This window comes from Malus domestica, chromosome 09 (assembly GCF_042453785.1).
Source record: "Malus domestica chromosome 09, GDT2T_hap1".
In the NCBI taxonomy this organism is placed as follows: domain Eukaryota; kingdom Viridiplantae; phylum Streptophyta; class Magnoliopsida; order Rosales; family Rosaceae; genus Malus; species Malus domestica.
The window spans coordinates 5,631,351-5,657,337 of record NC_091669.1 but is presented as its reverse complement, the minus strand read 5'-3'; the positions used below and the strand labels follow the sequence as shown (position 1 = coordinate 5,657,337).

General features: G+C 39.3%; 3 protein-coding genes across 3 annotated transcripts; 2 read left to right on the top strand and 1 right to left on the bottom strand.

Moving 5' to 3' along the window:
• Positions 1–3,985: 3,985 nt before the first annotated feature.
• On the bottom strand, positions 3,986–5,481 carry LOC103442871 (AP2/ERF and B3 domain-containing transcription repressor RAV2-like). Its single transcript, XM_008381665.3, has one exon. It carries the CDS (start codon positions 5,153–5,155, stop codon positions 4,220–4,222), a length of 936 nt encoding a protein of 311 aa, XP_008379887.1. The 5' UTR covers positions 5,156–5,481; the 3' UTR covers positions 3,986–4,219.
• An 11,285-nt stretch (positions 5,482–16,766) lies between these two features.
• On the top strand, positions 16,767–20,965 carry LOC139188168 (uncharacterized). The gene is made up of 2 exons (XM_070805336.1): positions 16,767–20,643; positions 20,819–20,965. The coding sequence occupies exon 1, from the start codon at positions 18,906–18,908 to the stop codon at positions 19,578–19,580; it is 675 nt and encodes a 224-aa protein (XP_070661437.1). The 5' UTR covers positions 16,767–18,905; the 3' UTR covers positions 19,581–20,643; positions 20,819–20,965.
• A 2,289-nt stretch (positions 20,966–23,254) lies between these two features.
• LOC139188167 (uncharacterized) lies at positions 23,255–24,428 on the top strand. Its single transcript, XM_070805335.1, has 2 exons — positions 23,255–23,501; positions 23,582–24,428. The coding sequence occupies exons 1-2, from the start codon at positions 23,274–23,276 to the stop codon at positions 24,233–24,235; spliced, it is 882 nt and encodes a 293-aa protein (XP_070661436.1). The 5' UTR covers positions 23,255–23,273; the 3' UTR covers positions 24,236–24,428.
• The last annotated feature ends 1,559 nt before the right edge of the window (positions 24,429–25,987 follow it).

Below are 25,987 nucleotides of genomic sequence, written 5' to 3'. Positions count from 1 at the left end.
AAATAGGAAATAGGAAAGCACTACAGACGGAGGTTTCTAGAGTGGAAAAATATAGTCAAAAGTAGGAATAAAATAATAATAAATTTGAATTAATAATATAAAATAATAATTATTAGTGAATTAAATAATATAATATCAGAATTTGTTATTGTTTTTAGTTTTTAGTCCGACACTACACCAAACGCTTCACTAAGTTAGTCTAACTTAGTCTAGTCTAAACCAGTCCAGCTTAATCCCTAAAGCTAATCCAGTCCGAGATAGTCCGACGCAACAAACGCACCCTTAATGCACTCTCTGTTCCTTTTATAACAAATAGGTTGTTTGGGCCGATTGAGTAGATCGTTAGTGAACTCCCGATTCCAGGCGCAAATAAAAATATAATACCCTTGGAAACTCATTAGATTATTGGCTTATATGTCAAAATGGTCTATGTGTTAGTTATTTGGCTAATTTACTCTCCATGTTTTCAATTTGGATAATTTAATTATGGTGTTTGCCTCCGTTAGTCAATTAAGGATATTTCATTTAATCTCTGTTAATATTACAACCATTATAGAATTTTTTTTTTCCAATTAAATAGAAAGAAATATAATTCCAAGATAAAATAAAATAAAATAAAAAATTTAAACAAACCCATCTTGCCATCCGCCTTGTCCTTGATCCAAACCTCAACCCTAGCCACACATGCTTGCAACTAGACAAACACGTCTCTAGGTCCACCTCGAGACACATATAATAGATAAAACTTCCAATCTAAAAAATTCTTAAGATTGTGACATTAAAAAGAGTGTTGGGGAAGAAAATTGGGAGAGGAGAGAACTTTAGGGAGGTGGTGGAGTTGGGAGGAGATTAAATATTTTTTTTAAAAATTTTATGAATAAATTTATAATAATTTGGCTAATGGAAATAAACTTGAGAATTAAATTGGCCAAATTAAAAATAGAGAAACAAAATTGGCCAAAAGACTATAACAGGTGAACCATTTTGACATATAAGGTTAGATTATTTGTGGGTAGGTTTGCATAAAGGGACATGACAACTATAATTGCCTAGAAGACCACAACTTTATAATCTTTACCCAGAAGAACAAAAATAAGTAAATAGACCATTCCAAGACCAAATACATTGAACACATGTCCATATCATTTCCAGCTGAACAAAAATTGTTTAAACATATTCTAATACTACCAAGTATAAACAAATTAGTAGTAGCTTGTACGACCAAATCGAAGAAAATCCAACAAAATAAAGTGTTGCATAGTAGAAACGCTAGGCAATCTGTAAATACACATGATTTGTTCATATAATTTCATACTAGCCTTCAAGCACGTTCTCACGCTCGTGCAGAAACCATTTTTTGAATCACGGCATGCTACGCACGACTTACACGTTTTAAATGTATTTTTATTCGTAAATTGACAAAAGGAAAGTCAAAATATTTGAAGTAAATGAATAATCTTACGTCATGCTAGAAGAAACTCCTCATAAACCAATTAAAGCAGCTTAATCCACATAATAAAATCGGTTTTTATTGAATTTATATTAAGAATAAAGAAAATAATATATAATAAACAATTGATTGAATTATATTATTGCTAACTCATTGTGAGGCTAAGTCCCCCCCTCCTCCTTAATGTAGATAATATCATTTGTTAAAAAAAAATTAATCATTTGACAACTAATTTAATTATATTATTATCTACGTGCGAAAGACCTTGTTTTATAACCGGCATTACACGCATCTTAAAATGTTTTGAACATGTTTAAAAATAAAGAAAATAATATTTAATGAACAACTGATTGAATCACATTATTGCTAACCTATTGTGAGGTACTAATTATAATAAATAAAAAAAACTGTACAAAAAAAAATTAATTATTAAAAAAACATTGTTAAAATGACGAGAATACACCTACCACATTTGATGCATTATTTTGGGTTGCTTTTGACGTTTTTTGTTTGAGGGGCATTTTTGTTCAATTATTTTTAGTGAAGCTTGTGACATAAAAAACACTGTTCATTGTGCCTTGGCTTTCTATATAAAGATGAAATAGACGGCTGGAATGATTTCTTGATTTGAATTAACCTTAAACACACAGGACGTTTGGCAAGCAGAGGGGGTCATGTCGGGCAAGTTACAAGGCAAGCAACTTTGAATGCAATTGCAAATGAAGTAGTTTCACAGGGACCTCACAATCCTATTGCAAGTGAAGGCGGTTCAGAAGGGTCACAAACCAAGTCATTGATAGCAAGGATATGCCAAACGGTCAAGCTTACTGCTCCGAGAGCAAGGATGTGGAGGCCATAAATTTAACTAATAATTTGTCTACAGTATGTTAAATGCTGGATGACTTTTGTGATCGCTGCCTTGAACTTTAGAAAATGGCAGATAATTATGTTTTGTAAGCAATGCCTTCAACTTTAGCAATTGGCAGCGCTAAATGTGTGTTTGTATGCACTACCTAGAACTTTAGTAAATGGCTATTTATTTTGTGCAGTTGGTTGATGATTTCATAATGCCACATTAAAAGTTAATAAAATCGTTCTTTGTTATTGTTCTATTAAGTATTTAGGAAGATTCAAGTTTTCTTTCATATTTAAATTGTGAATTGGGGAAAAACTGGTGGGAAATGATTTAGGGGAGAAGGGATAAATGAAATAACAGATAAAAAACGAACTTACCCTCAAAACTAACTTAAAAGTAGATGAATTTTTTCAAATCTGATGGCAAAGGGTTAATTGATTGATTTAAAATAGTTCAAGGGGTTAATTTACCATAAAAGAGAAGTATTCACTATAAAGTTCGATGGCTAAAGAGTTGCTGATGCTCAACTCAGTTAAGTCTGAGTAAGGTATTAAGCATTGTATTTATAAATGATGATTTACATAAGTTAGTTACAAGGAGTCTTATCTCCTATTATACAAAACTGAAATATACATGAGATAATATAAATAATTACAAGTTGAAGAGTTGGAGATAAATCCCAACTCTTCCTGGAGTATATTCGACAAAGTTGTTCCAACAGACTTGAGCTGGAAAGGTTGTTTGAGATATTTGAAAAATCATGGCTTATCAGCAATAGTTTAGAGGGTCAAATGACAGTTTACTCATGTGCATAGTTAGTCATAAACTTAGGATGCATTTGTTTCATCGGACTATCTCAGATTGGATTAACTAAGTTGGATTGGCTTGACATAGACTAACTAGTATAAGAATAATGGAGCGTTTCATACATTGTCAGATTAAGTCACGAACTAAATTATTTTTGAAATCTAAATATTTTTTTGTCATTTTTTAATTTCTCTCCCCCTCATTCTTATCCTTTCCAAATGCTTCTTGTTCCTTTCTTTTTCCTTTTTTTTGGATCAAAGATTCTCCATTTGTTTCTACTCATTCCGTTTCTTTTTCCTTTCCTTTTCAAATTCAGGAACTGGGTACAAGTCGATGAACTCCAACTAGATAAAAGATTTACCGATCAGAGCAGGCGTTGGTGTTGTAGATGGTGTGGTCGAGCACGAACGCGCAGATCGGCGTCAGCGTCGAGCTTTGTGTGAATGCCAATTTGGATTTGCTTACCTAGAGAGGCATCATGGCAATCGAGCAGGACGAGGAGAGAGGGAGAGAGTGTGGTAGTCTGGTGGTGTGATTTCGTTGGATTGAGTACAGAAAGCAAGCAATGAGAGCAGGAGAGTAGAGAGCAAACGAAAGGAGGAGGTCTAACCAGTACCATGGTTTTTAGGGGGTTTCGCTAAGATCTCCTAACGAAGAGGTTTGTCCATGCAAGTTCTCTTTAGTCTCATTAATTGTAATCCCAACATAGAACAAACACGGGACTAGACTAAGAAATAATCCATCTAGTCAAGTGATTGTAAATGAGGCCAAACAATCACATCGTTATGGTGCACAAAATAAACATTGCTTATAAGAGAAGATTTGAAATCTTGATTGAAGCAACAGTTCCTAAAATGCTAATAGAATTCATCTTTGAGCAGAGTACATTACTTCCTTATTTTATTAAATGTGACTCAGAAATAAACTTTCTTTCATAGGATTTTTCTAAATTTATCATGTCTCACTAAGTCACTTCAAATGACTCTTTTTGGTATTTTTGCAACAATTTAAAAGTATATATAACAACTACACATGTTTCCACGATCTTTCTCCCTTGCCTTTTGCTCAAATTTTCCATTTCTGTTTGAAAGTAGCAAGACACTCCACTACTGGTACCGAGGCCAGGTAGAAGGTTGTATGTTAACTCCGAACAATCTCACCATTCCATCATCTTGAGCCGTCCCTAAAGGCTGACCAACCCTACCATGCATCTCCCTGATCCCCGACACGTCGACGTTTCTTGGTCTACAGTCAATGAACAGCTTCTTATCCTCCCCTACTGATCTCTCAAACCTCACAACATCACCAGCTTTCAGCTTCTTCTCCTTCACAAAGCGAATCCACCCTTTGCTCAACACATAGCTCTGACTACTACTCCAATAACAATACCCAAACCTCCACACATTACCCAACTCATCCTCAAATTTCAACAACACCCCCTTACCAAACCCTACACTCAGATGAACCTGAAAATGCTTCTCGGCATGTTGTTTTGGTATAACCATGCGGTTCAATCTCCCTACATCGCTTGGTGTTGCCACTTTCTCGAAAAGCAGCTCCCTCTCGCTACTACATGTGTCCATTAAATCAAGGTGACACTTCATACGCTTTCCGCCGGCATCAAGGCCTAGGGCACCACCATTGTACAACTTATGCTTGTACATCTCGAGCTCGTTGGCATAAGAATGTTTTCGAAGCATGTCAACAATCTCAGCCTTGGAATGGGACTCCAAGAAAAGAGCCTCAGTGACATCACGTTCGTAGGGTGTCATTTGGTTCGGACTGAAATTTGTGATGGCATCAAGACCCCGGAACTTTAGCGAAGCAATGTTGTAGGTTTTAGCAGCTTCTTCTTCATCATCGAAGGTTCCCAACCACACACGATGACTCTTCTCGTATATTTGAGCTCCCCATCTGCCATTTGACTGGGGCACTACTCCTTTGTAGCTAGAAGAAGGCAACTTGTTTGAACTGGCAGCCTTTGCTCCAATCACTGTTGAGTAGTCCCTTGTGCTTCTATTCCAGCAACTCATCAAATCCATTAGTTAATTAATCTTACTGAATTTATATAATGCACACAAAAAAATAGAGTAAAATGAGTGGAGAATATGCAGTGAAGGTTTTCTAGCTAGGGTATTGGGACCGGAAGAAGAGAGAACGAGAATCAAACTCTATTTCTAGCGTAATTTGACCTGTGGGAAGAAGATGATGCGAATAATTGGTCGGACTTCCACACTCTATAGTTTGATTAGTTCGTATTTCTTCAGAATTGAGATTCTCGCAAACTGACCTACAAAGATGAAAATGAAACACTGTTTTTAGGGTTTGTATTTGGATTCGCAAGAAGTGGAGAACTAGAACCAGAGTCTTTTTCTGTAAATTTGGTTCAAAAGGTTGAAGGTAGGCAGGACCAATCGCCGTTCTAATTTATATAATTATAGAAGTGGGTGATGTTAAAAATAGATGTGTGCAATTCACACATTCATTTTTACTTCTAGCACACTTTTTATTAATTTTTGCTCTTTGATCTTCTTTAATTCAATCGATCAGACGGCTACAAATTAAAAAAGTGAGTATGAAATAAAAAGAGATGTGTAGATAGCACATCTCTAAAAATATTGGTCGTAAGACTATGTATTAATAGTAAAACCGACTTTAGCAAGTGGGATGGTTTCACAAAGAATTTTACATTACTTTATTGAAACTTTCCTGTTATATATGCCTTACCTGATACGATCTAAAACGAAATAAAAAGGAAAAGACTGCTTCTAGAAATTAGAATTCCTTCTTCTCACCTCCTTCTAATAATCGTGTGTGTTAAATGTGGGAAGGGGGAATTTTACCAGAAGGAGTTCACTGTTTATGTCCTATTTAGATCTAATAATGCATTGTCATTATGTGAAAAAAGAACTATACATACACTATTAAATCAGACGCCAATTGACTTATTCTATTTAAGTCATTTTCGTTAGAGGAGTAGTTGAAATTTCAAAGGCTGGATGTGTCCTTTGTGAAATTCACTAACATATCCTTTGCCCAACACTTTGGCATGTTATTCCAGCTTGGCTGTATCGCGTCTGCATCTTTTCTACAAGCTTCAGTTAGAGGAATTACTGTTAACTTTGTTTTCTATGAACCCAGCTGAAATAAAGTGCATAATTAGATTGTGATCCTTAATAAAATGTGCATCTAATTAAAATAGGGTGTATATGAAGAAACTTGAGGTTCCATCATAAAACCAATTGACAATATGATGAGTAGCTCAAATACTTATAAGCTCATGCAAGGTCCCTTCCACCAATGTGAGACTCATTCTCAACACGCTTCCTCACGTGTGACGAATTTTTAAGTCTAACGCTGAACAACACAAGGGGGTGACATGAAGCGTTTGTGGCCGTTTGACTCACATGCGGGACAACTTGGCTCTGATACCATAAAGAAGGTTGAGCTTCCACATAAAATCAATTGACAATATGAGGAGTAGCCCAACTATTTCTAAGCTCATGCAAGGTCTTTACTCCCATCAATGTGGGACTGATTCTTAACAATATAAGATTGAATATTGAATTTGATTGTTTTAGTAAAAATTAGCTCTTCACTTAGTACTACGGTCTATTGATATTCATCTTCTCTTATAAGTGAGAGGTTTTAAGTTCGATTATCGTCAAAAGCGATTTCGAACCAAATTATTATGGCTAGCCCAATATGAGACTTAATCTATTCCCCACTCTTAGTATAGATAATATCGTATGTATTAAAAATTAGCTGATTATTATTGACTTTTTAAGTTTGTTTTCTTTTGCATTTTATTAAACTGATTTTTAATTAACGTGTGCATTTTACAAGTTCATATATAGGTCCTAATAAACATACTAGGTTTCCATATAATACGAGCTTTTACTCTTATAATGTTAGAGGTATCAAATGATATCGTGGCTAAGATTTTGAGAAGAAGAATAACTTGTTCAATTCAAATCCATCTTTCTTCAAATATTCATACCAAAAGCCAGAATTCATGCCAATAGTTTCTTCCTCTTATATTTTTTATATTGTGCACTTGTGCATTTTTATGTGAATTTCTTTCCCTATTTATGGACATATATTTATGCCCCTATATATATATTTATATTATATATATATGTACCTATATGGTTTCAATATTCATCTGTCTATCTATATATCTATACCTATGTATTTTTGTATACCGGATGTCCGTATATGTAAATATGTGTAACTATATATCATCTATATGTACCCTTGCTGTGAACGGTTATAGCTCCATCATTTTGAAATTTGATTTGAGTATTGCTCATTTAATATGTGGAAGTGTAATTCCTATTTTTAAAGATTAATTGATGATTGAATTGAAATTTTCAGGTGAAAATATGGTAAATAATGATAGTGGTAAAAGTACCTTAATATCACATGACATTGAGTTTTAAGGGAGGACCTAAATTGGATTGGCAAAACCATTCAGGCTGTCATGTAAGAGATAAATGCCCCTAAAATAAATTAGTAGTTGTTGTAGACATAATTTACTGAACAATTAAAGAGGCCATACAGAGAGAGGGGGTGCAGCACATAGAGAGAAAGAGAGAGATGTGTGATTGTGGGTGTGTTCTATTCCACCCCATTGTGCCTTTATTTATAGTAGTAAAATAGGTAAAAACCTTTCCCTTTAGGATTACAACATTTAATAGGTAATCAACTCCTAATAGGAATATAAGAGATATTTCAAGATATATTAGGATTTATACAATCACAGTCCTATTCTAATAGGATTGCAACAGTAGCTACGGAATAATAAATACTTTTGATTGCCCAGTAGATCCAAAGTCTCCAAATACGTGTATATGTACCTAAAAGGTGAATTTTACATAAGTTAATATTATAGTGTAGTGATATTAGTGACAGATTTTAGGTTTGGATGTCATAAATAAATTGATCCAAAATTTTCTTCTACCCCCTTAGTGTAAATATATCTTCATATAAAAAAATTGAAAATCTTCAAATCGAAAAAGCCAAATGGTGAGCATGTAAGGTTTAATTTTGGCAACCACTTAGTACTACAATTTAGTGGTATTCATCTTCACTTGTTTGAATTTCGGTAATAACAGGTTTGCATCCAATTTATTCTCTCACTCCTTGTGTAAATATATATTATTGTGTATAAAAAAAGTTTTAATTTTAATAAGAGGCTAAGAACATTTACTTTTAAACTCGAGGTTCCAAATTTGATTCCTACCTTCCCATCATTACTTGTAAATGTATAAAAGTGTTGTAGACATAATTTACTGAACAATTATGGAGGCCATAAAGAGAGAGTGTTCGGCATAGAGAGGTAAGAGGGAGATGCGTAATTGTGGCTGTGTTATATTTCACCTCATTGTGCCCTTATTTATAGTAGTAGGATAGGTAAAATCCTTACCCTTTTAGAATTACAACTCTTAATAGGTAATCAACTCCTAATAGGAATATAAGAGATATTCCTAGATCTACTAGGATTTACACAATCACATTCCTAATTTAATAGGACTGCAACACTACCCCATGAGTGTGTAAATACTCAAGTAAACGTGTCACATCTCGACCCGGGCTCCACCACTTCCCATGCTTCGCTTCCATTGTAGCACGATATTGTCCACTTTGGGTCCCCGACCATACCCTCATGATTTTTTTCTGGGAACTCACACGAGCAGAACTTCCAGTGGGTCACCCATCCTGGGAATTGCTCTGGCCCATTCTCGCTTAACTTCGGAGTCCCTACGGAACTCGAAGCCAATGAGCTCCCAAAAGGCCTCGTTCTATTTGGAGGTGGGCATGTACATTTAATGCATAGAGGATCACTCCCCTGGGCGATGTGAGATCTAACAATGTTACGGAAGTGAGGAGTTTTCTAGGTCTGACTGGCTATTATCGAAAATTTATTCAAGGTTTCTCAGCAATTGCCCTGCCTTTGACTAAGTTGACTTGGAAGAAGGTCACAGGGTGGGGGAGAGAGAAAGAGAGTGAAAAGTGAGGAGTGTTGGGGTGCTACCATGTGGCAGTTTGAGGATGTAGACAAACCCATTTTCAGATCCTGATTGGGGTGAAAAGCTAAGGGTTTAATAGTTAATTCCATTAATTTTTGGGGAAAAACGAAATTATACATATAATTGGGGGGGGGGGGGTGTGGTGTAACAAAATCGCACATGAAGTCTTCAGTGATAAAGAAAGTATAGTTGATGAAGTCGTCGGAGCAATGAGCGAATGCGATCCTCAAATCAACGGAAGAATGCATAAAAAGTAAAACTCACAAAACCTCGCTATGGTAAAACCCAAGGTGGGAGAAAAACTCATAAGCTAAGGAGAAAAGTGAGAAGTTGTATTAAGTCAGAACTATATGTCTTCTGGACGCAAGTAGAAGAGCTCACAAGGGTATGATCAGCTTAGGATGGGTGCCTCATTAAAACCTAGTTAGGTAGCAAAAACCCAGTGGAAAAAATGCACCTAAGCGTACGAAGAAAAAAAATACATTAAGATTAGGTGAGTATACTTCTGGATACTCCTCATGAGTTTGACATAGCTTCTAAATGAGAACTGCAACCATTGCATATGAATAGTTAGGCATACCAATTCTTCAGACAAACTTCTGAAAGATTAACTTCGGCAGTGACGTCGTGTAGAGGTCGGCAAGTTTGTCTGGGATTGGCTTGCATGACTTTAATGTCTTGGTGCTTTGCTGATATTGATGTAGACGCAATATGTCTTGGCATTGACTTTGTTGATGTATCATGTGTTGGTCAGGTGGATACATGCGGCATAGTCTTCATGGATCGTCGTTGGGACTCAATGATGGATGAAAACAACAAGTACTTTGAATATGCTCAACAATAACTCCTACCCATGTCTCGCTTGTGGCGTAATGAAGTGAGGTGAGTCTTGGAACGATTCGAAGATTTCGCAACTAAGGTCATATCGTGGACCTCCAAGATATTACGATATCCCTAACAGTAAAGATATAACCATTCGAGGATTTTGCCTTGTGCGTGTCTGATAAGTAACCAGTCAGCATAACAAACAAGGCAATCATCATTATGAGGATCATGGAGGTTGGATCCACTCAAGATGCATTGGGATTTGATTTACCCAAATTCGTAGAACCTTCAGGGTACGTCTTTAATACCAATTCAGTAGTTACATGTAGGCGCAGTGCTGCATCATTACCAATAGATCAAGAGCGAATGAGATATCCTGTCTAATACAATTAGCTAAGTACAACAAAACGCAAAGTTGACCTTTAGATATGGAATTTCGGATTCCATAACCTCTTCAAGGGTCTCATTTGCATATAACATATGGACGATCATAGGTATACTCAAAGGTAACACATTCGAGGTGTAGTTCGGCTGGTAGACTAAGGTACCGTCAAAACAACGCTTGAACTTCAGGTTAAGGCATAAATGAGTTTTCCTAATATCCTTTATCTCAAATTCCATCTTCAGGTGCGAGACAGTTTTCTTAAGCTCTTCCATAGTCTTAGTGAGATGTATGTCAACGACATAAACTGTAACTCTAGCAATTTGGAATAAGACTTCATAGTTTAACTCGCAAGGGCATAATTCATATCCATGACTGATCAAATAATCACTTAGACGGGTATACCACATCCATCGGATTGTAAGTGAATGCCTCAAACAAGTTAATAGGGTGTTCTGTGGTTTTGGAACTATTTGAACCAGTCCATGTAATTCTTCAGGAACTTAAATGTCAATCTCTGTATCTATATCCCCATGGAGAAAACATTAACCACGTTTCATAATGCTGCTATCAATCACAAGATGTTTGAGAGAAACCTTGTTTCGTAAGGCGTGCATCATATAGCATTATTTCATTCATTTCATAATGCTTCATTTCCCACTTGTAACATAACAGGGTTACCTTGGGCAGTGTAGGAACGATAGGTCCAAAACACACTTTGGTAAGGAATTTAACCTAGATTGCAATTTCGGTTGTCTAATCAGTTCTACGTTGTCACTTAATCAACAGAACACGGTTCAATATCATCGCTTTTCATTTACGAGATCAATTCCATTTGGCTCATCCAAACTAATATACTGGACCAAGAACTTCAAGTCTCGGGAGTAATCCGAATTAATCTCATAAGATGGAAATGATTTGAGAAAGCGATTGCTTTTAGATTCATTGTTATGCCGTGTCTTTTTTTTTCCAGGCAAGTGAATCCTACGAACTGAGTGATATGTCATGCTCCAAGCTAAGACAGATTGATTGGCTATCCGCTAGTGTACCAGACTGTCCAACAAGGGCATCTAAACTGTCCAATAGAGGCGGCACACCCTCCAAAAATGTTGACTCGACTTCCATTAAGTACGTCTATCTTTGCAGGCATGTTTGCAGCTGGTATATGATCTCGTCACTTTAGCTAGATCAGGGGAATGCGTCTGAAGCAACATTATGAAAGCTAGAATTCATCATACTTGCTTATCACACTTGTGCAGTATAGGGATAGAAATGAGACAAGTGGGCAACGTCCATGCAACTTCACACCATTATACAAGAATGTTGACGTTCTTATCTCCCCCTAATGGCGGAAATACTGTTTCCTTAAAATGACAACCCACAAATGAGCAGTAAAGAGATTACGTGTAAGGGCTCTAAGAGAGCTTGTGTGAAGGAGAATCATGATTGACAAAGATTCACATCCTTCTTTAAGGACCCATGTTGGTATGTTGCAGCGACACAACTTGGCACATGGAATGCACACCCAAATGCATAAATACGAAAAACGTCAAGTTCATACATAGTAACCAATTGTAACGTCATATAAGTTGGGTGGCAATGGGCCTTAAGGTGGACCAACATAATTGTGTACAAGATTGCATAGCCCTAGGCAGAAACCGAAAACTTGGTACGTTTACCAAAATTCGGGCGATCATTTAAATTGCGCTTTATGATCGCTACACGAAGCTATTTAGGATGAATATGAGAATTTGATGTTCAATTATAAACCCAAAATACATGTTATACTTTATTGAAAACCGTCGATATAAACTCTCCAGCATATCCAGTCTCCCAGACTTTATGGGATAAGTAGGGTGGTGAACCCTTAATCGGCTTGGAGGTTTAGCAGCAATGTGTGTGGACAAACATGTGACCAGTTTGTCAATTCATGAACCAAAACCATAAGTATTTATATGGTCCGCATTTTGGTTGGATTAGACCACATATATTCCTTTGAATCCACGGTGAAAATGGGGTGATTTCGTATCTTTGCTAGGAATGATATAGAAAATCAATTTCCTTAATGAGCAGGCTTGGCAAAGTGTGCTTGTAGACATAAGATCCTTACTTAGGGTAAGGAGATGCATTGTAGCATCATTGTTTGACCTAAGTGTCCCAAATGGTTATGCCAAAACAAGTAAACAGCTCAATCACTAGGCTCTAGGCTAACCACATGTGATGTGTTCCCAGTTGGAAGACAACCTACTGGCCCCAAATTAAAGCTGCATGCTCATTTTTGGAGGTGGTGCAAAGATATTTCACTCTATTTTCTTCGGTGGTTTCATTTATGATCAGTGTTCAAATATCCTTAGAATTCAACGACATGGAGAATTTAAGGTCTCTTAAATGGTAATTCGGTACCATTCGTATAACGAGGAGCGTGCCAATACTCTTAATTAGGTTGGATAGAGCTGAAGTTCTTGTTAGAGATGTGATTTTGGTGTAAAGTTAGTGTGCGTAGTATTGCATTCATAAAAAAAACTAACTTTCCCACATTCCTACCTAATCACAAATTGAATTTGATCACATGTATACAAGAAACATGATTCAATTAACTCGTATTCGAGGATAATATCAATAAGATTATCCATAAGTAAAACATACACCAAACTTGAACCTAAGAACATGAAAAAAATGTTCATAAAGTAAATGGTTTACTAAAGGGATTTGGCCACCAAGGTCATCCATGTCAAAATTCTGCTTTTCCACCAATGTTTGGTGGAGCAAAATTAGTCTCACAGATTGGCTACGAGAATGGTACCCATCAACGACATTGGTAAGGGCACGAACAGGTGCATAACCAATGATCTATTCTATCAAGACAAAAGTACATTATGCGGGTTAAGGTTCGAGAATATTTTCCCCTATTCTTGAAGTTTTTAGGTCTTAGGTGTTAAGGATCATGCTCCAAGCATGATGTCACACCTTGGCATGCCCTGATTCTACTATATGTTGTAAAAACAAACTCGAAATTGGATCGTGAGAGAGATAGACCCTGAAATGGATTCGGTAAGTTCTTGCCGAAGCTGGAAAGGTCTGTTTGGTAAGTCTCTGGCGAAGTAGAGCAGCACCGTTTGGTGCACCTCCGTTGAAGTAGGGCACCATTGTTCAGTAGGCTGTGACCGAATTGGGTCGAGCCATTTGGTAGACTTCAGTCGAACTGAGTCTATGTCATTCTCTCACGTTTGTGGTAGTAATCAGATTGAAGAATTTGGTAGAATTCCGCTTTCTACACTGCTGCTTTAGGAGTGAGTTAGAAACATGAAAGGACGAGAAAAGTATTCTCTAGTCAAAATTCGATTGGATTTATAAACTTCAGAATTGTACTCATTCATGGACGTAATCATGGTGTCCTTCAGGCAATGTCTTGTACCCCACATAAAGTGGTTTATATTAGAAACGTCCAAATAAGGGAAATCTAACTTGTGACGGTTCGACAATCCATTAAATTTGGAGGGAACAAGATTATGATTGGTGCTATGTGAATGAATCATCGATAAGCATCAAAGTTAGAACATTTGAGTTCTAAGACATGGTTTTCATGAAAAACGTCGGGTTTTCATGAATGTATTGTTTTATGAAAACTTCGAGTTTCAAAGGCACTCAATTATTGAATCGTTAATGTCCAAAAGTGATTTTAGGTCAATAATTTTAGATTTATTATCAGATTAATGGACTGGATGTCACTTTTAATTAATTCAATAGACTGGGACTAAACAAGGTCGATCGTAGAAGCAAAATATTGCTAAAATAATAGCGTTGGGTCAAAAATACCATAGCCCAAAAATTGGGCTGGGTGCCGTGAGCAAAGGGCACAGGTATGGTTGCAATAGCAGCTCATGGAGTGGCTTCAGGCCACGGGCCAAATGACATGAGCCCAGCAGCAGAGGTAGGCCCAGAGGCCTATGGGTATAAGAGAAACCACAATTGCAGCTGGGTTTCTGGTTTGGGCCGAATGAGGGCAGGGTCAGGCCCATTGAAGTGCTAGCCTGCAGGTTTGTGCACGCGAGGACTAAGCCCAACCCTATGGGCTGGCTAACTAAGGCATGGGTTGTGGGAAAGGACCTAGCCAACTAGGCTGGTGGAATGGCTGCTGGTCGGGGCAACAAGAAGTCCCAGCAATCACAAAGGCTTGCTAGCAGTCGAGCTAGAATGACTTTGGTGGGCGCAGGGCTTCAGGCCCTATCGAGATTGACCCCAAGCCGAGGCATGGTTACTGTGATGGTCAGTTGGGCTTTAAGCCAACGAGTTTGCCAACGGTGGTGGTGTTGTGGTGTCCAATTTCCCCCTTTTATTTCTTCGAAATTGTTAGGGTTTTACAAACCCTAGATTTGCTTCTAATTTATGAATATACTTTGACTCACATATTCCACATAGCAAATATAATTGCGTAATCCATGAAACAATATATATATATATATATATATATATATATATATATATATATGTAAAGGAAAATATAAATATAAGGGGTTCATGCATCATGGGGAATGTTTTCTTGCTTCATGGTCGTTTCAAATATCTTCCTTTATTTTAAGCGTACCTGATTGGCAAAAAACAACAAAAGCCTTTGAATTTGTAGAAGATCCTTCTCGGAAAGCCGGAATTGCATCTCTAATGCGTTGTGTGACGTTCAACAAAGTAAAATTAAATTGAATCAATATCATATAGATCAATTCAATAAAATAATAAATTAATCATAAAAAGATGATTAAAATGTAATACTCCCCTGATTGAAAATCAAACTCTCTTTAGCGCAGCGTCAAGAGCGTGCTGATAACGTGTTGTAGACATAATTTATTGAACAATTATGGAAGCTAGAAAGAGAGAGGGTGCGGCATAGAGAGAGAAGAGAGAGATGTGTAATTGTGGGTGTGTTCTATTTCACCCCATTGTGCCTTTATTATAGTAGAAGGATATGTAAAATCCTTACCCTTTTAGGATTACAACTCTTAATAGGTAATCAACTCCTAATAGGAATATAAGAGATATTCCTAGATCTACTAGGATTTACACAATCACATTCTTAATCTAATAAAACTGCAACAAACAGAAGATTGTTGCAGAATATTGTGCATTATTAAATAATATTATAGTTAACAAGCTTCAGTTATATAAAATAAATATATATGTGTTTACCCCTAAAATCTCCTTAGCCTTGGATGGAAGTAGGTCAAATGATTGTTTGTTTAACAGGCCACTACTAAGTATTGGTAGTAGATATGCTGGATGAGAGATTGCGCCTAAATTGATATTGTCTTCGAATTGAGTGGTTGTGCATCGAGTAGAAAATTAGCTCGATTTGGTTTATTTTATAAGCCTTCAGCGATAAAAGAACTTAAAATAATGAGTAATGCTACAATTTCTTGTAAAGGAGACGCGACAATTGGTTTGACGAGTAATGTTACATTTATTACATTTTTTATATCATATTTATACCATTTGTTTAAGAAAAGTAGGGCTCATTTGAACAAATGAATCGCATCTTGATTAGAAAGATAATACAAACGTCATATGAAAAATATGATAGACGTACTTTTCAGGAAACAATTTATTATCTAAGTATTAATCCATGAAAACAAGAACGAAATTGCCTAGGTATTGATGGGAGATGGATTGTCTGCCCTCCTCTCTCTATACCTGTGGAGCCAAAAATATTCTCAAGGCGACACGTGGATTTTTGGACAAAAAGGACAAAAATACCCTTGCAGTACAACGAGGTTCCTACGCGCAAGCATCGGGCAACCCTCTTTCAACCAAGACAGAAGTGCCCAAAATAGGTAACAATTCAAAGTCCATCTCATCAAATCCTTTCTACAAGGTTGTTGATGCACAAAATCAGCGAAGACTTTGGTACAACAGAAAGTGTCAGGTTTTGTGACCTTCGCTTGGTTGCTTCGGTCACTAGTGAGGATAAGTATGTAAATGAATAGAGACAGAGAAGCAAACACAGGATGTACGTGGTTCACCCAGATTGGCTACGTCCACGGAGTAGAGGAGTTCTTATTAGTAGTGAAGGGCTTACACAAGTACAAAGGATCAAGCTCTCAATTTAGTGAGTTCTTGTGAATGATTTAACACAAATGGCATTAGGCAATATTGTGGGGGAATGACCCCTATTTATAGAAAAACTTGTAGCTTTGTCACATTGACATGTGTCATGTTATGATTGGTTCTTGATGTTGACACGTGCTGCGCTCTGATTGGCTTCTAATCTTGACACGTGTCGAGTAGTGATTGGCCTCCTGGTCGGAGGGGAACTCTTCTGGGTCCTTGACAGTATAGCGTTGGCCGGTGCTCGGTAGTTTCGGGATTGGTCAAGTATGGTACAAACAGTGCTCCCCTAAGTTCCCGAGTGAGGGAAATTCCTCGGTTGGGGACTTGCAAGATCCAATCCCTTGAGTAATCACGAAACTTCTAAGTACCGAAGTGTGGTCTGATCTTCATCTGCCCTTCTCTGGAAGTACTTTTCCTCCATCCGGGAATGGTGTATTTAGCTGATGTTGACGCACAAGGTAATGTATCAATTTCACTTGAAGCTTAGTTGTAGTTTCGGGCTTAGTCAAGTGTGATACAAACCCTATAGTAGGAGTCCCCCAAGTCGCCGAGCTAGGAGATCTGCCGAAAGAGGTGACAGACAAGGTAAGCAGTCAAACTTCCAAGTAAGCAACCCAGGATCAGAGGTTTGACGTCGGCTTCCGGTTGATTGTTCTCATTCTCCTTGTCTCTCATTCAACTGCCAGGATAAGGAGAAGCAAATGAATAAGAGATGATATGAGATACTTTTGCTTTTGAAGAAGTAACTTTCCACAGGCTTATTCTTGAACTGTGCTGGAGGGTTTTCTGGTGCCCTTCAGAGTATAAGGCCGACTAAAAAATTTGAGGGTCAAAACAAGTCCATCAAATCTAGAGTACGTTCGACCTTGATGATATGGGATACTTTTGCTGTTGACGGAATAATGAATGTGGTATGGAAATGTGTCGTGCTGTAGTGATCTGTTTCAGCTCACCGTTGAACCTTCTGCTTCAATCTTTTGCATGGCAGAAGTGGTGTGCAACCTTTGCATTTAAATGGTCCTTCAGAACATTCCTTCATAGTGACTCATCCACGCTTGGCAGCTTCAGTGTAAAGAGCCAATATCTGATCAACTGTCATGAGGTATTTGCCGGTGGAATTCGTGACCTTGACAGCAGTTGAGGATGAGTACTCGAGAGCAATGCTAAGTAAGCAACCAGGCAAAGGCTCCAGGCAGTCAGTTCCAAATTGGAGGTTTGATTTCAGGTTCCGACTGACTGCTCTCTTTCTCCTTGTCCTGCAGGTGTGGACAAGGACAAAGACAAAGACAGGGAGAAAGCATGATATGGGATACTCTTGCTTTCGACCCTGATGATATGAGATACTCTTGTTCTTGGTGTGGCTTATTTGCTGAGGTATTATCGGGGGGAAATAAAGCTGAGTATTTCGAGAGGTTATGTTGAGGGTGCCTTTTCGAATGCGAGAAAGGGTTGAGCATTTTTGCAGGTTTGCCTGTCCGTTGAGGAGGGAGGTCAATGTATATAGGGATTTCCCAATAACAAGTAGTAATGCTATTCCTTTACCCTTCTTGGTCACAGCAATGTAGTGGGAGCTGCCAGCTTCACGTGTTTTAATTTTGTCAGAGCACTTTGAAAAAGTGGTATGTGGTATCTGGAAAGCTGATATTACGTGTGAAGATTACAGACAAGCTTTATCTAAGGAAATCTGGCTCTCGAAGTTCTGAGAGTTGTGCCTCTTCGGTTTTCGAACAAGCAATCCCGTCGAGGATCTGACTCTCGAGATTCGGAAAGCGGTGCTGCTCCGGTTTTTGAGAAAGTAATTATGTTGAGAGTCTTTTCTCGAATGTGAGTAAAGGTTGGACGTTCTTGCCAACTTGTCTTGCCGCAAAACACGGAGGTCGACACACATAGGGACTTTCCAGTTGTCAAGCAGTGGTGCTGTTCCTTTACCCTTATGGGTAATAGTAGGGTAGCTGGAACTTCGAAATTCTCGTGCCTAAACTTTGTCAGAGATCTTTGACAAAGTTATATGTGGTACCCGAGGAGTTGATGGTGCATATGGAGAGCGGTGATTGAACAGTAAGATTCACGTGCTTTCTACTTCACCAGAAATCTTCGACAGATTGCCCGTAATTTCCGCAAAGCTGATTGTGCATGTGACAGGTGCTGACGAGGCTGCAAAAGCAGGTGCTTCTTCGATTTCTGAGATCGGCCCTCGTGGTCTCTGAGCAGCCCAGCTTTTGAGAAAGCAAACGCCTCTTCGATTTCTAAGATCGGCCCTCGTGGTCTCTGAGCAGCCCAGCTTTTGAGAAAGTAAACGCCTCTTCGATTTTTGAAGCTCCGTCGAGTGCAGATTTTTATAGAGGCTGGCATTAAGTTCCACAGCACACTTGAATCTCTACCAGTAGAAGCTCATTTCTTGCACTTCTAAGATCTTGATTTGTCTGACCTCTTCCTTCTTCAACACATTTGAAAATGTCTGGACCCTCCGACCGTCGTTTTGACTTGAACCTTGGAGAAGAGACAGCCACGCCTTCTCCAGACAACATATGGCGCCCATCCTTCATATCCCCTACTGGTCCTCTTACCGTTGGGGATTCTGTGATGAAGAATGATATGACCGCTGCAGTGGTGGCCAGGAACCTTCTCACTCCCAAAGATAACAGACTACTTTCCAAACGGTCTGATGAGTTGGCTGTTAAGGACTCTCTGGCTCTTAGTGTTCAGTGTGCAGGTTCTGTGTCTAATATGGCCCAACGCCTATTTGCTAGAACCCGCCAAGTTGAATCATTGGCTGCTGAAGTGATGAGTCTCAAACAGGAGATTAGAGGGCTCAAGCATGAGAATAAGCAGTTGCACCGGCTCGCCCATGACTATGCTACAAACATGAAGAGGAAGCTTGACCAGATGAAGGAATCTGATGGTAAGGTTTTACTTGATCATCAGCGGTTTGTGGGTTTGTTCCAAAGGCATTTATTGCCTTCGTCCTCTGGGGCTGTACCTGGTAATGAAGCTTCAAATGATGAACCTCCAATGCCTCCTCCTTCTGGGGTTTTGTCAAGTACTGAGGCTCCGGATAACCACCCTCCGGTGCTTTCTCTTTCTGGGGCTCTACCGACTGCTGAGACTTCCCCTAAGCAACCTTTGTGAAGGCTTCCTTTTGTTTGTTTATTTTGACTCATGTATATATACATATTTGTGGCTTATCGAAAATATTAATAAATAAGCTTTGCTTCATTTCAACATATTGTGTTAAATACACCAAAGCCTTCTTCATAAAGTTCTTTGAATTTTTGCTTTTGTTGAAACCTGTATTGTTGAAGCTTTGTGAGTGAAGCATGTAGTTTGAGGTAGTGTTCCCTTAATTTCCCGAGTGAGGAAAACTTCTCGGTTGGAGACTTGAAAAATCCAAGTCACTGAGTAGTCACGAACTTTTGAGTACCAAGGCGTAGTAGCATATGGTGGGAGTCCCCCAAGTCTCTAGTCGTGGGAGTGGACGAATGAGGTGTCTTGCTAATAGTCCATGTCGTAAGTACCAAAACTTCATTCTTTTGTTTTCTAAGTGGTAGCCCCGGAATTTTTCTTCATATATTTTGTTTATGAAGGTTGCTAGGCCCGAATAAGTGGAATTGCAGAAGGTGTAACGGTTGGTAGCTGTTTTATGGAAAGCCATCTGACTACGATAGTCTTGCACAGGATGACTATAGGGAGATACACACACATACTGCTATGATAGAGGGTGTAACCGTTGGTGCATTACAATCATAATGGAAGCATCACAATGATGGAAGCATCACAATGATGAAAGCATCATAATGATGAAAACACCATAATGATGAAACATCATAATGATGTTTCTTTGGTGGAATTGTTTTTCATTTCCCCTAACACCCTGAATTGGTTTTCAATATAAGACCATCATCTGTAGCTCGAATCACAAAGTTGCCTTCATGAAAGTTGTTCTTTAATTCCTTAACTACAACATATCCAAATTGGAGAGCCATCAGATCAGTACAACTCTAGAAATTCAGGTACGACGAGTGATTGTTCATCATTTGTCTGTCAACACGTCAGACCTGTTGTGAGCTTCAAAAACTCCATTTTCTCTTGCTTAGATCAACATACTTTCTTCATCGAAGTTGTTCCTTAACTTGTGAACTACAACATATCCAAAATTGAGATCCCTCGGAGCTGTATAACTCAAGAAATTCAGGTATGATGAATGACTGGTTATTCTTTTTCTGTCAACCCGTCAGATTTGTTGTGAGCTTCGAAACTCCATTTTCGATTGTTCAGATCAGCATGCTTTCTTCATTGAAGTTGTTCCTCATCGTCTCTTTCATAACATATCAAAAATTCAGAATGAACTAATGGTTAAATATTTCCAGATCTTCGAAACATCACAGCAGCTTCGAAATCTGCAAGAATCCGACTGTCATGCTTGGAGCTTCAACACTTTAATTTCCGTGGCTCAAACAGAAATGGTTCCTTCTTGAAAGTTGTTCATCTGCTCAAGAACTAGAGGGTGTCCAAAATTCAGCTCCATTGGAGAAAAGCAGCAGCTGCAAAAATTTGATAGAGAAAAGGAGGCGAAGCTTCGTTGGATTTCTAGGCTGGGGAAGATTCCAGTTTTTGTAGCAACTTCAGTACTGGTGAATTGCTTGTATTTTTGTCCATAACTAAATTTTGGACTTTGAATTATTATTTGATCTATCATAATATGTTTGGGAACATATATAAGTGAACAAATAAGAAGGAAAATTTTGGGCCCTTGTGGGTGTAAAACAAAAAATGTTTATGTTTACCCAAGTGTTTTTGTACAAGTTCAAGGGCATCTTGGGTTTTGTGAACAAAATTTGTTTATTTGGAGCAAGGTTTTGTGTTGAAGCTTTCTAGGTGAAGCTTTGATGGTGAAGCTTTGATGGTGAAAGTATGTAGAGGGAGCTTTCTAGGTGAAGCTTTTTTAGGTGAAGCTTTTTTAAGTGAAGCTTTTCGGGTGAAGTTTTTTGGGTGAAGCTTTGTGGGTGAAGCTTTTTAGGTGAAGCTTTGTGGGTGAAGCTTTTGTAGGTGAAGCTTTGATGGTGAAGCTTTGTAGATGAAGCTTTCTAGGTGAAGCTTTGATGGTGAAAGTATGTAGAGGGAGCTTTCTAGGTGAAGCTTTTTTAGGTGAAGCTGTGTAGGTGAAGCTTTTTTAAGTGAAGCTTTTCGGGTGAAGTTTTTTGGGTGAAGCTTTGTGGGTGAAGCTTTTTAGGTGAAGCTTTGTGGGTGAAGCTTTTGTAGGTGAAGCTTTGATGGTGAAGCTTTGTAGATGAAGCTGTTTTTTTTTTTTTTTTTTTTTTTTTTGGGCGCTTGACACGGTCTTCATTTGCTTGTTTTGTAGTGACTGTGGAAGACGGATTGCTTTCTGATTGAGAAGGGTTCCGGCATCACTTTGCACCATCTTCATGTGGGTAATATAGGAACTTCCTTATGTTTTGATCATGCATGTAGTGATAGAATTTGTTTCTTCTTATTGTAGATGTCAGAGCCTGGAAGTTCTAGTGATGAGGGCTCTTCTAGCTTTAGCTCTAAGTCTGAGTCTGCAATGTCGGAGTCTTCAGGGTCTTTGTTAGAGTCCTGTACTAGAGAAACATTGGATGATCTTCCCAACCGTCGAACTTTAGCTATTGCTAGTTCTTCCTCCATGGCGTTGGGTGAGGGGGTTGTTTTTGATGTCATACCCATAGTTCGCTCTGAGTTCACAGCAGACCATCTAAAGAATAACTTGTTAAATAATGAGAAGCAGGTTGAGGCGCTAAGGCAGTCATGTAATATCCCTCGTAGTGTAGGGATACGCTTGGTACATGATGAAGAATGGCCTTCTGAGCCTCCCCAGGGTCATGTTATGTTCTACACCCAGATATTACTGACTTTAGGGGTGAGACTACCTTTACATCCGTGGTTGCAAAAGATGTTATCTTTGATCGGATATGCACCTGGGCAACTCAATCCTGGTTTCTGGGATACTTTGATTGGATTTTATATCATTTGGATGGAGTGTGGGTTGTGTGAGCCTTCCTTCCATCAGTGGCGTTACTGTTACAAGATGCGCCCAGCAAAATCATGCACTGGTTATGCCGAGTGTGCATGTCGGAGTGAGAGAGAGCGTATTGTGTATGGTAAGAAAAAGGCATACTACACATGGAAAAACCGTTGGTGCTTTCTGTATAATGATTGGGAGTATGATAAGGGTGTCACGCCTGAGCGACGTGTGCTTACTCACTTCCAGACTGTAGGTTGTAACGTATCAACCGTTCGTACTATTTGCTATTTGTTGTGGTCTTTTCTTGCTTCTAACACTTTGTTTCATGTAGTGACGCGGGGCACCATCCAACTGTTTGGGCAGGAGCTATCTGACATAGAGAAGGTGTTGAGGGTGCCCAAAGAGGATAGACACTTAAGCAAGCTACGACCCTTATTTCGTCGGTACGGTTTCCAACCCTTAGTTTCCGAGAGCCAGGGACGATCGAGTAAGTTGTATCCTTCATGTAAACTTAGCTCAATTCCTTACTTTATTTGGAAAGTTGTATTTCTTATTTTGATTTTCCTTATGCAGTGGAGAAGGTAAGCAAGAAAACAGGGACTAGCACCCATAAAAGGAGAGCACCAGTGTTAGTTCCTTCGGAAGACATCCTACCGCATAAGAAAATTCATAAGTTCCGAGGGGAACCATCCGTTAGACCTAAGTCCCAAGATGGGGTCCTTAAGGGGCCTGCCTTTAGGAAGACTGGAGTCGAGGCCGTTGAAAATGCTGCTGCCGTAGTTGTAGGAGAAGGGAACCGACTGTTGCCTCCTCCTCTTACTATGGAGCACACTGTCCAGGAAAATGATCCCGGTTCCCGCCATGAGGGGAAAGGCAAGGAAAGAGCTGGCAGTGTCCCGTGGAAGGACTTGAGGATTGCCACGCGGCCAAAGGATTTTGGGGATATCAACAATTGCTTGGCAGGGCGTCGATTCGCCTTCGATGAGCTCGGAGAGCCCTTAGCTAAGGATGAATCGGATTGCGACCGGATGTTGAAGCTGTCTTCATATGTGAGTGTTACTTTGTCATTTCCTTACTTTTTCCTCTTTATTATCATTATTTAGGTAGTGATGATCGTCTTGCCATGCAGGTCATGGCCGAGTATCACGACAGACTGCAAGAGGTTGAGCGGTACAAGGCAAAACTGAAGGAGAATAAGCAGCTTGTGGACGAGGCCCGAAGGAATAAGGGACTTTTGACTCAGGCTCTCCAACTGAAGGACGAAACCATGGAGAGCTTGAAAAGGCGAAATGGTGAGAACCTAAGGCTTAAGAAATTGTTTGAGGCAACTAAAAAACAGTTAGAGGTGGCTACCTTGGAGGTATCCAAGGTTAGGGGAGAATTGGATGGTGCCTTAGTTGAGATTTCTGAACTGGAGAAGAGCATTCCAACTGAAAGGGAGGCTGCTGTGCAAGAATACTTAAGTTCTTCGACCTTTCATCTTGCTATTAAACCCCACTGTGCTCAAGAAACTCGCTTTGAAAAAAGGAAATGGATGGCCGTCCTTGATCGTTATGATGATGGGAGCATTCTTCGAAAATACCACGAAGATATAGATGAGCATCATCGAAAGGGCGAGACATTTGTCCTTGCTGTTGATCCTAGCAGCGAAGATGAGTCTGATAATGAAGGTAGTGCTGATGCACAGACTCAGCATGGTGAAGAGGGTCTTGGGGATGCAGAGGATGATGGTAGGACGCGGAGTGATACTGCCAGGGGTTCGGCTTCAGATGAGAATGAATAGCAGTGTCTTTACTATCTGCATGTATTCTGGATGTAGTAGTCTGATGTGTGTATAACATGTGCCCATGTTATAAGCTTGAGAGTTTTGGATTTTAGGTGTTTATGAGTGTTTGCACTATTATTAATGCATGTTTGGCTATGTATGAATAGATCTATTGTTTGGATATAAGCCCTTGTTTGGTTGTTCCTTTCTTTGTATAGTCTTGTCGACACATACTTAGATTTTGTTTCGTGTTGGATATATCTGCTTTGAGGTTTCAACACTTGAGTGTTCCATTGCTAAGAATGTAAAAGAGTGAGGGCTGAGTTGGCTAAATTACCTCTTTATTGAATTCATTGCCAAATGGCCTTCATTACATAGGATGCCGAACGGCTATAGCTCAACACTTGTACATCGTGAGTCTATTTGTAGTAGTACTTCAAGTGATCAGCGTTCCATGGATGGCCAAGGGTCTTGCCATCGGAGCTTCTAAGTGTGTAAGAGCCAGGGCAACTGATGCCAATGACTTCATACGGTCCATCCCAGTTTGGACTAAGTGTGCCTTCACTCGGGACTCTGTCGCAGAGTAATCTTTTCTTTAAGACCCAGTCTCCTATTTTGAAAGAACGAGGCTTGACCCTAGAGTCATAATAGTTGGAGATGCGCTGCTTGTAGGCGACATTCCTCAAGTGAGCTTGGTTTCTGTGTTCCTCGACTAAATCCAAGTTGAGGGTGAGTTGTTTGTCATTTTCACTTTGAATGTAGTTCTGGACTCGGAATGTTGCTTGCTCGAGCTCAACAGGGACAACCGCCTCTGTGCCAAAGGCAAGTGAGAATGGAGTTTCTCCTGTTGAAGTCCGATATGAAGTGCGATATGACCAAAGAACTTGGGGTACAAATTCTGGCCAACAGCCTTTAGCTTTGTCCAAGCTGGTTTTCAAAGTGCGCTTGATTATTTTGTTGATGGCCTCAACTTGTCCATTAGACTGGGGATGAGCTGGAGAGGCAAAGCATAAGTTGATGTTGAACTTAGAGCAGAACAACCTGAACTTCTTGTTGTCAAACTGTCGCCCATTGTCAGTGACTATCGCATTGGGAATGCCGAATCTACAAAGGATGTTCTTCCACACGAAGTCTTCTATCTTTGCCTCAGTAATGGTTGCCAAGGGTTCTACTTCGGCCCACTTTGTGAAGTAGTCCACTGCAACGACTGCGTAACAGACTTTGCCTTTCCCTGCCGGCATTGGGCCGATCAAATCAAGTCCCCACTGGGCGAAGGGCCAAGGGCTGATCATAGGAGTAAGAGGCTCTGGAGGGGAATGAGGAATAGTTGCATATCGTTGACATTTGTCACATGAGCGGGATACTTTGATGGCATCCTGGTGGAGTGTTGGCCAGTAATATCCTTGGCGAAAAGTCTTGTGTGCTAGGGACCGAGATCCAGCATGATCTCCACAGACTCCCTCATGTATTTCCCGAAGGACGATTTCCGCCTCGGCAGGCGTAAGACACCTTAAGTATGGCAGGCTAAAACCTCGCTTATAGAGTTGATCATTGATGATCAGGTAGCGGGTAGACTTGTATCGAATTTGCTTAGCCTGGACTTTATCATTTGGGAGGGTGCCATGAGCAAGGAAATTATAGATCGGGGTGATCCAACTATCCCCCTGTTGTAAGTTGCATACTTCTGCGGCCATGGTGCTTGGTGTTGCCAACAGTTCGACATGAATTTTTCTTCCAATCTTGTCTTCCACAGCCGAGGCGAGGCGAACC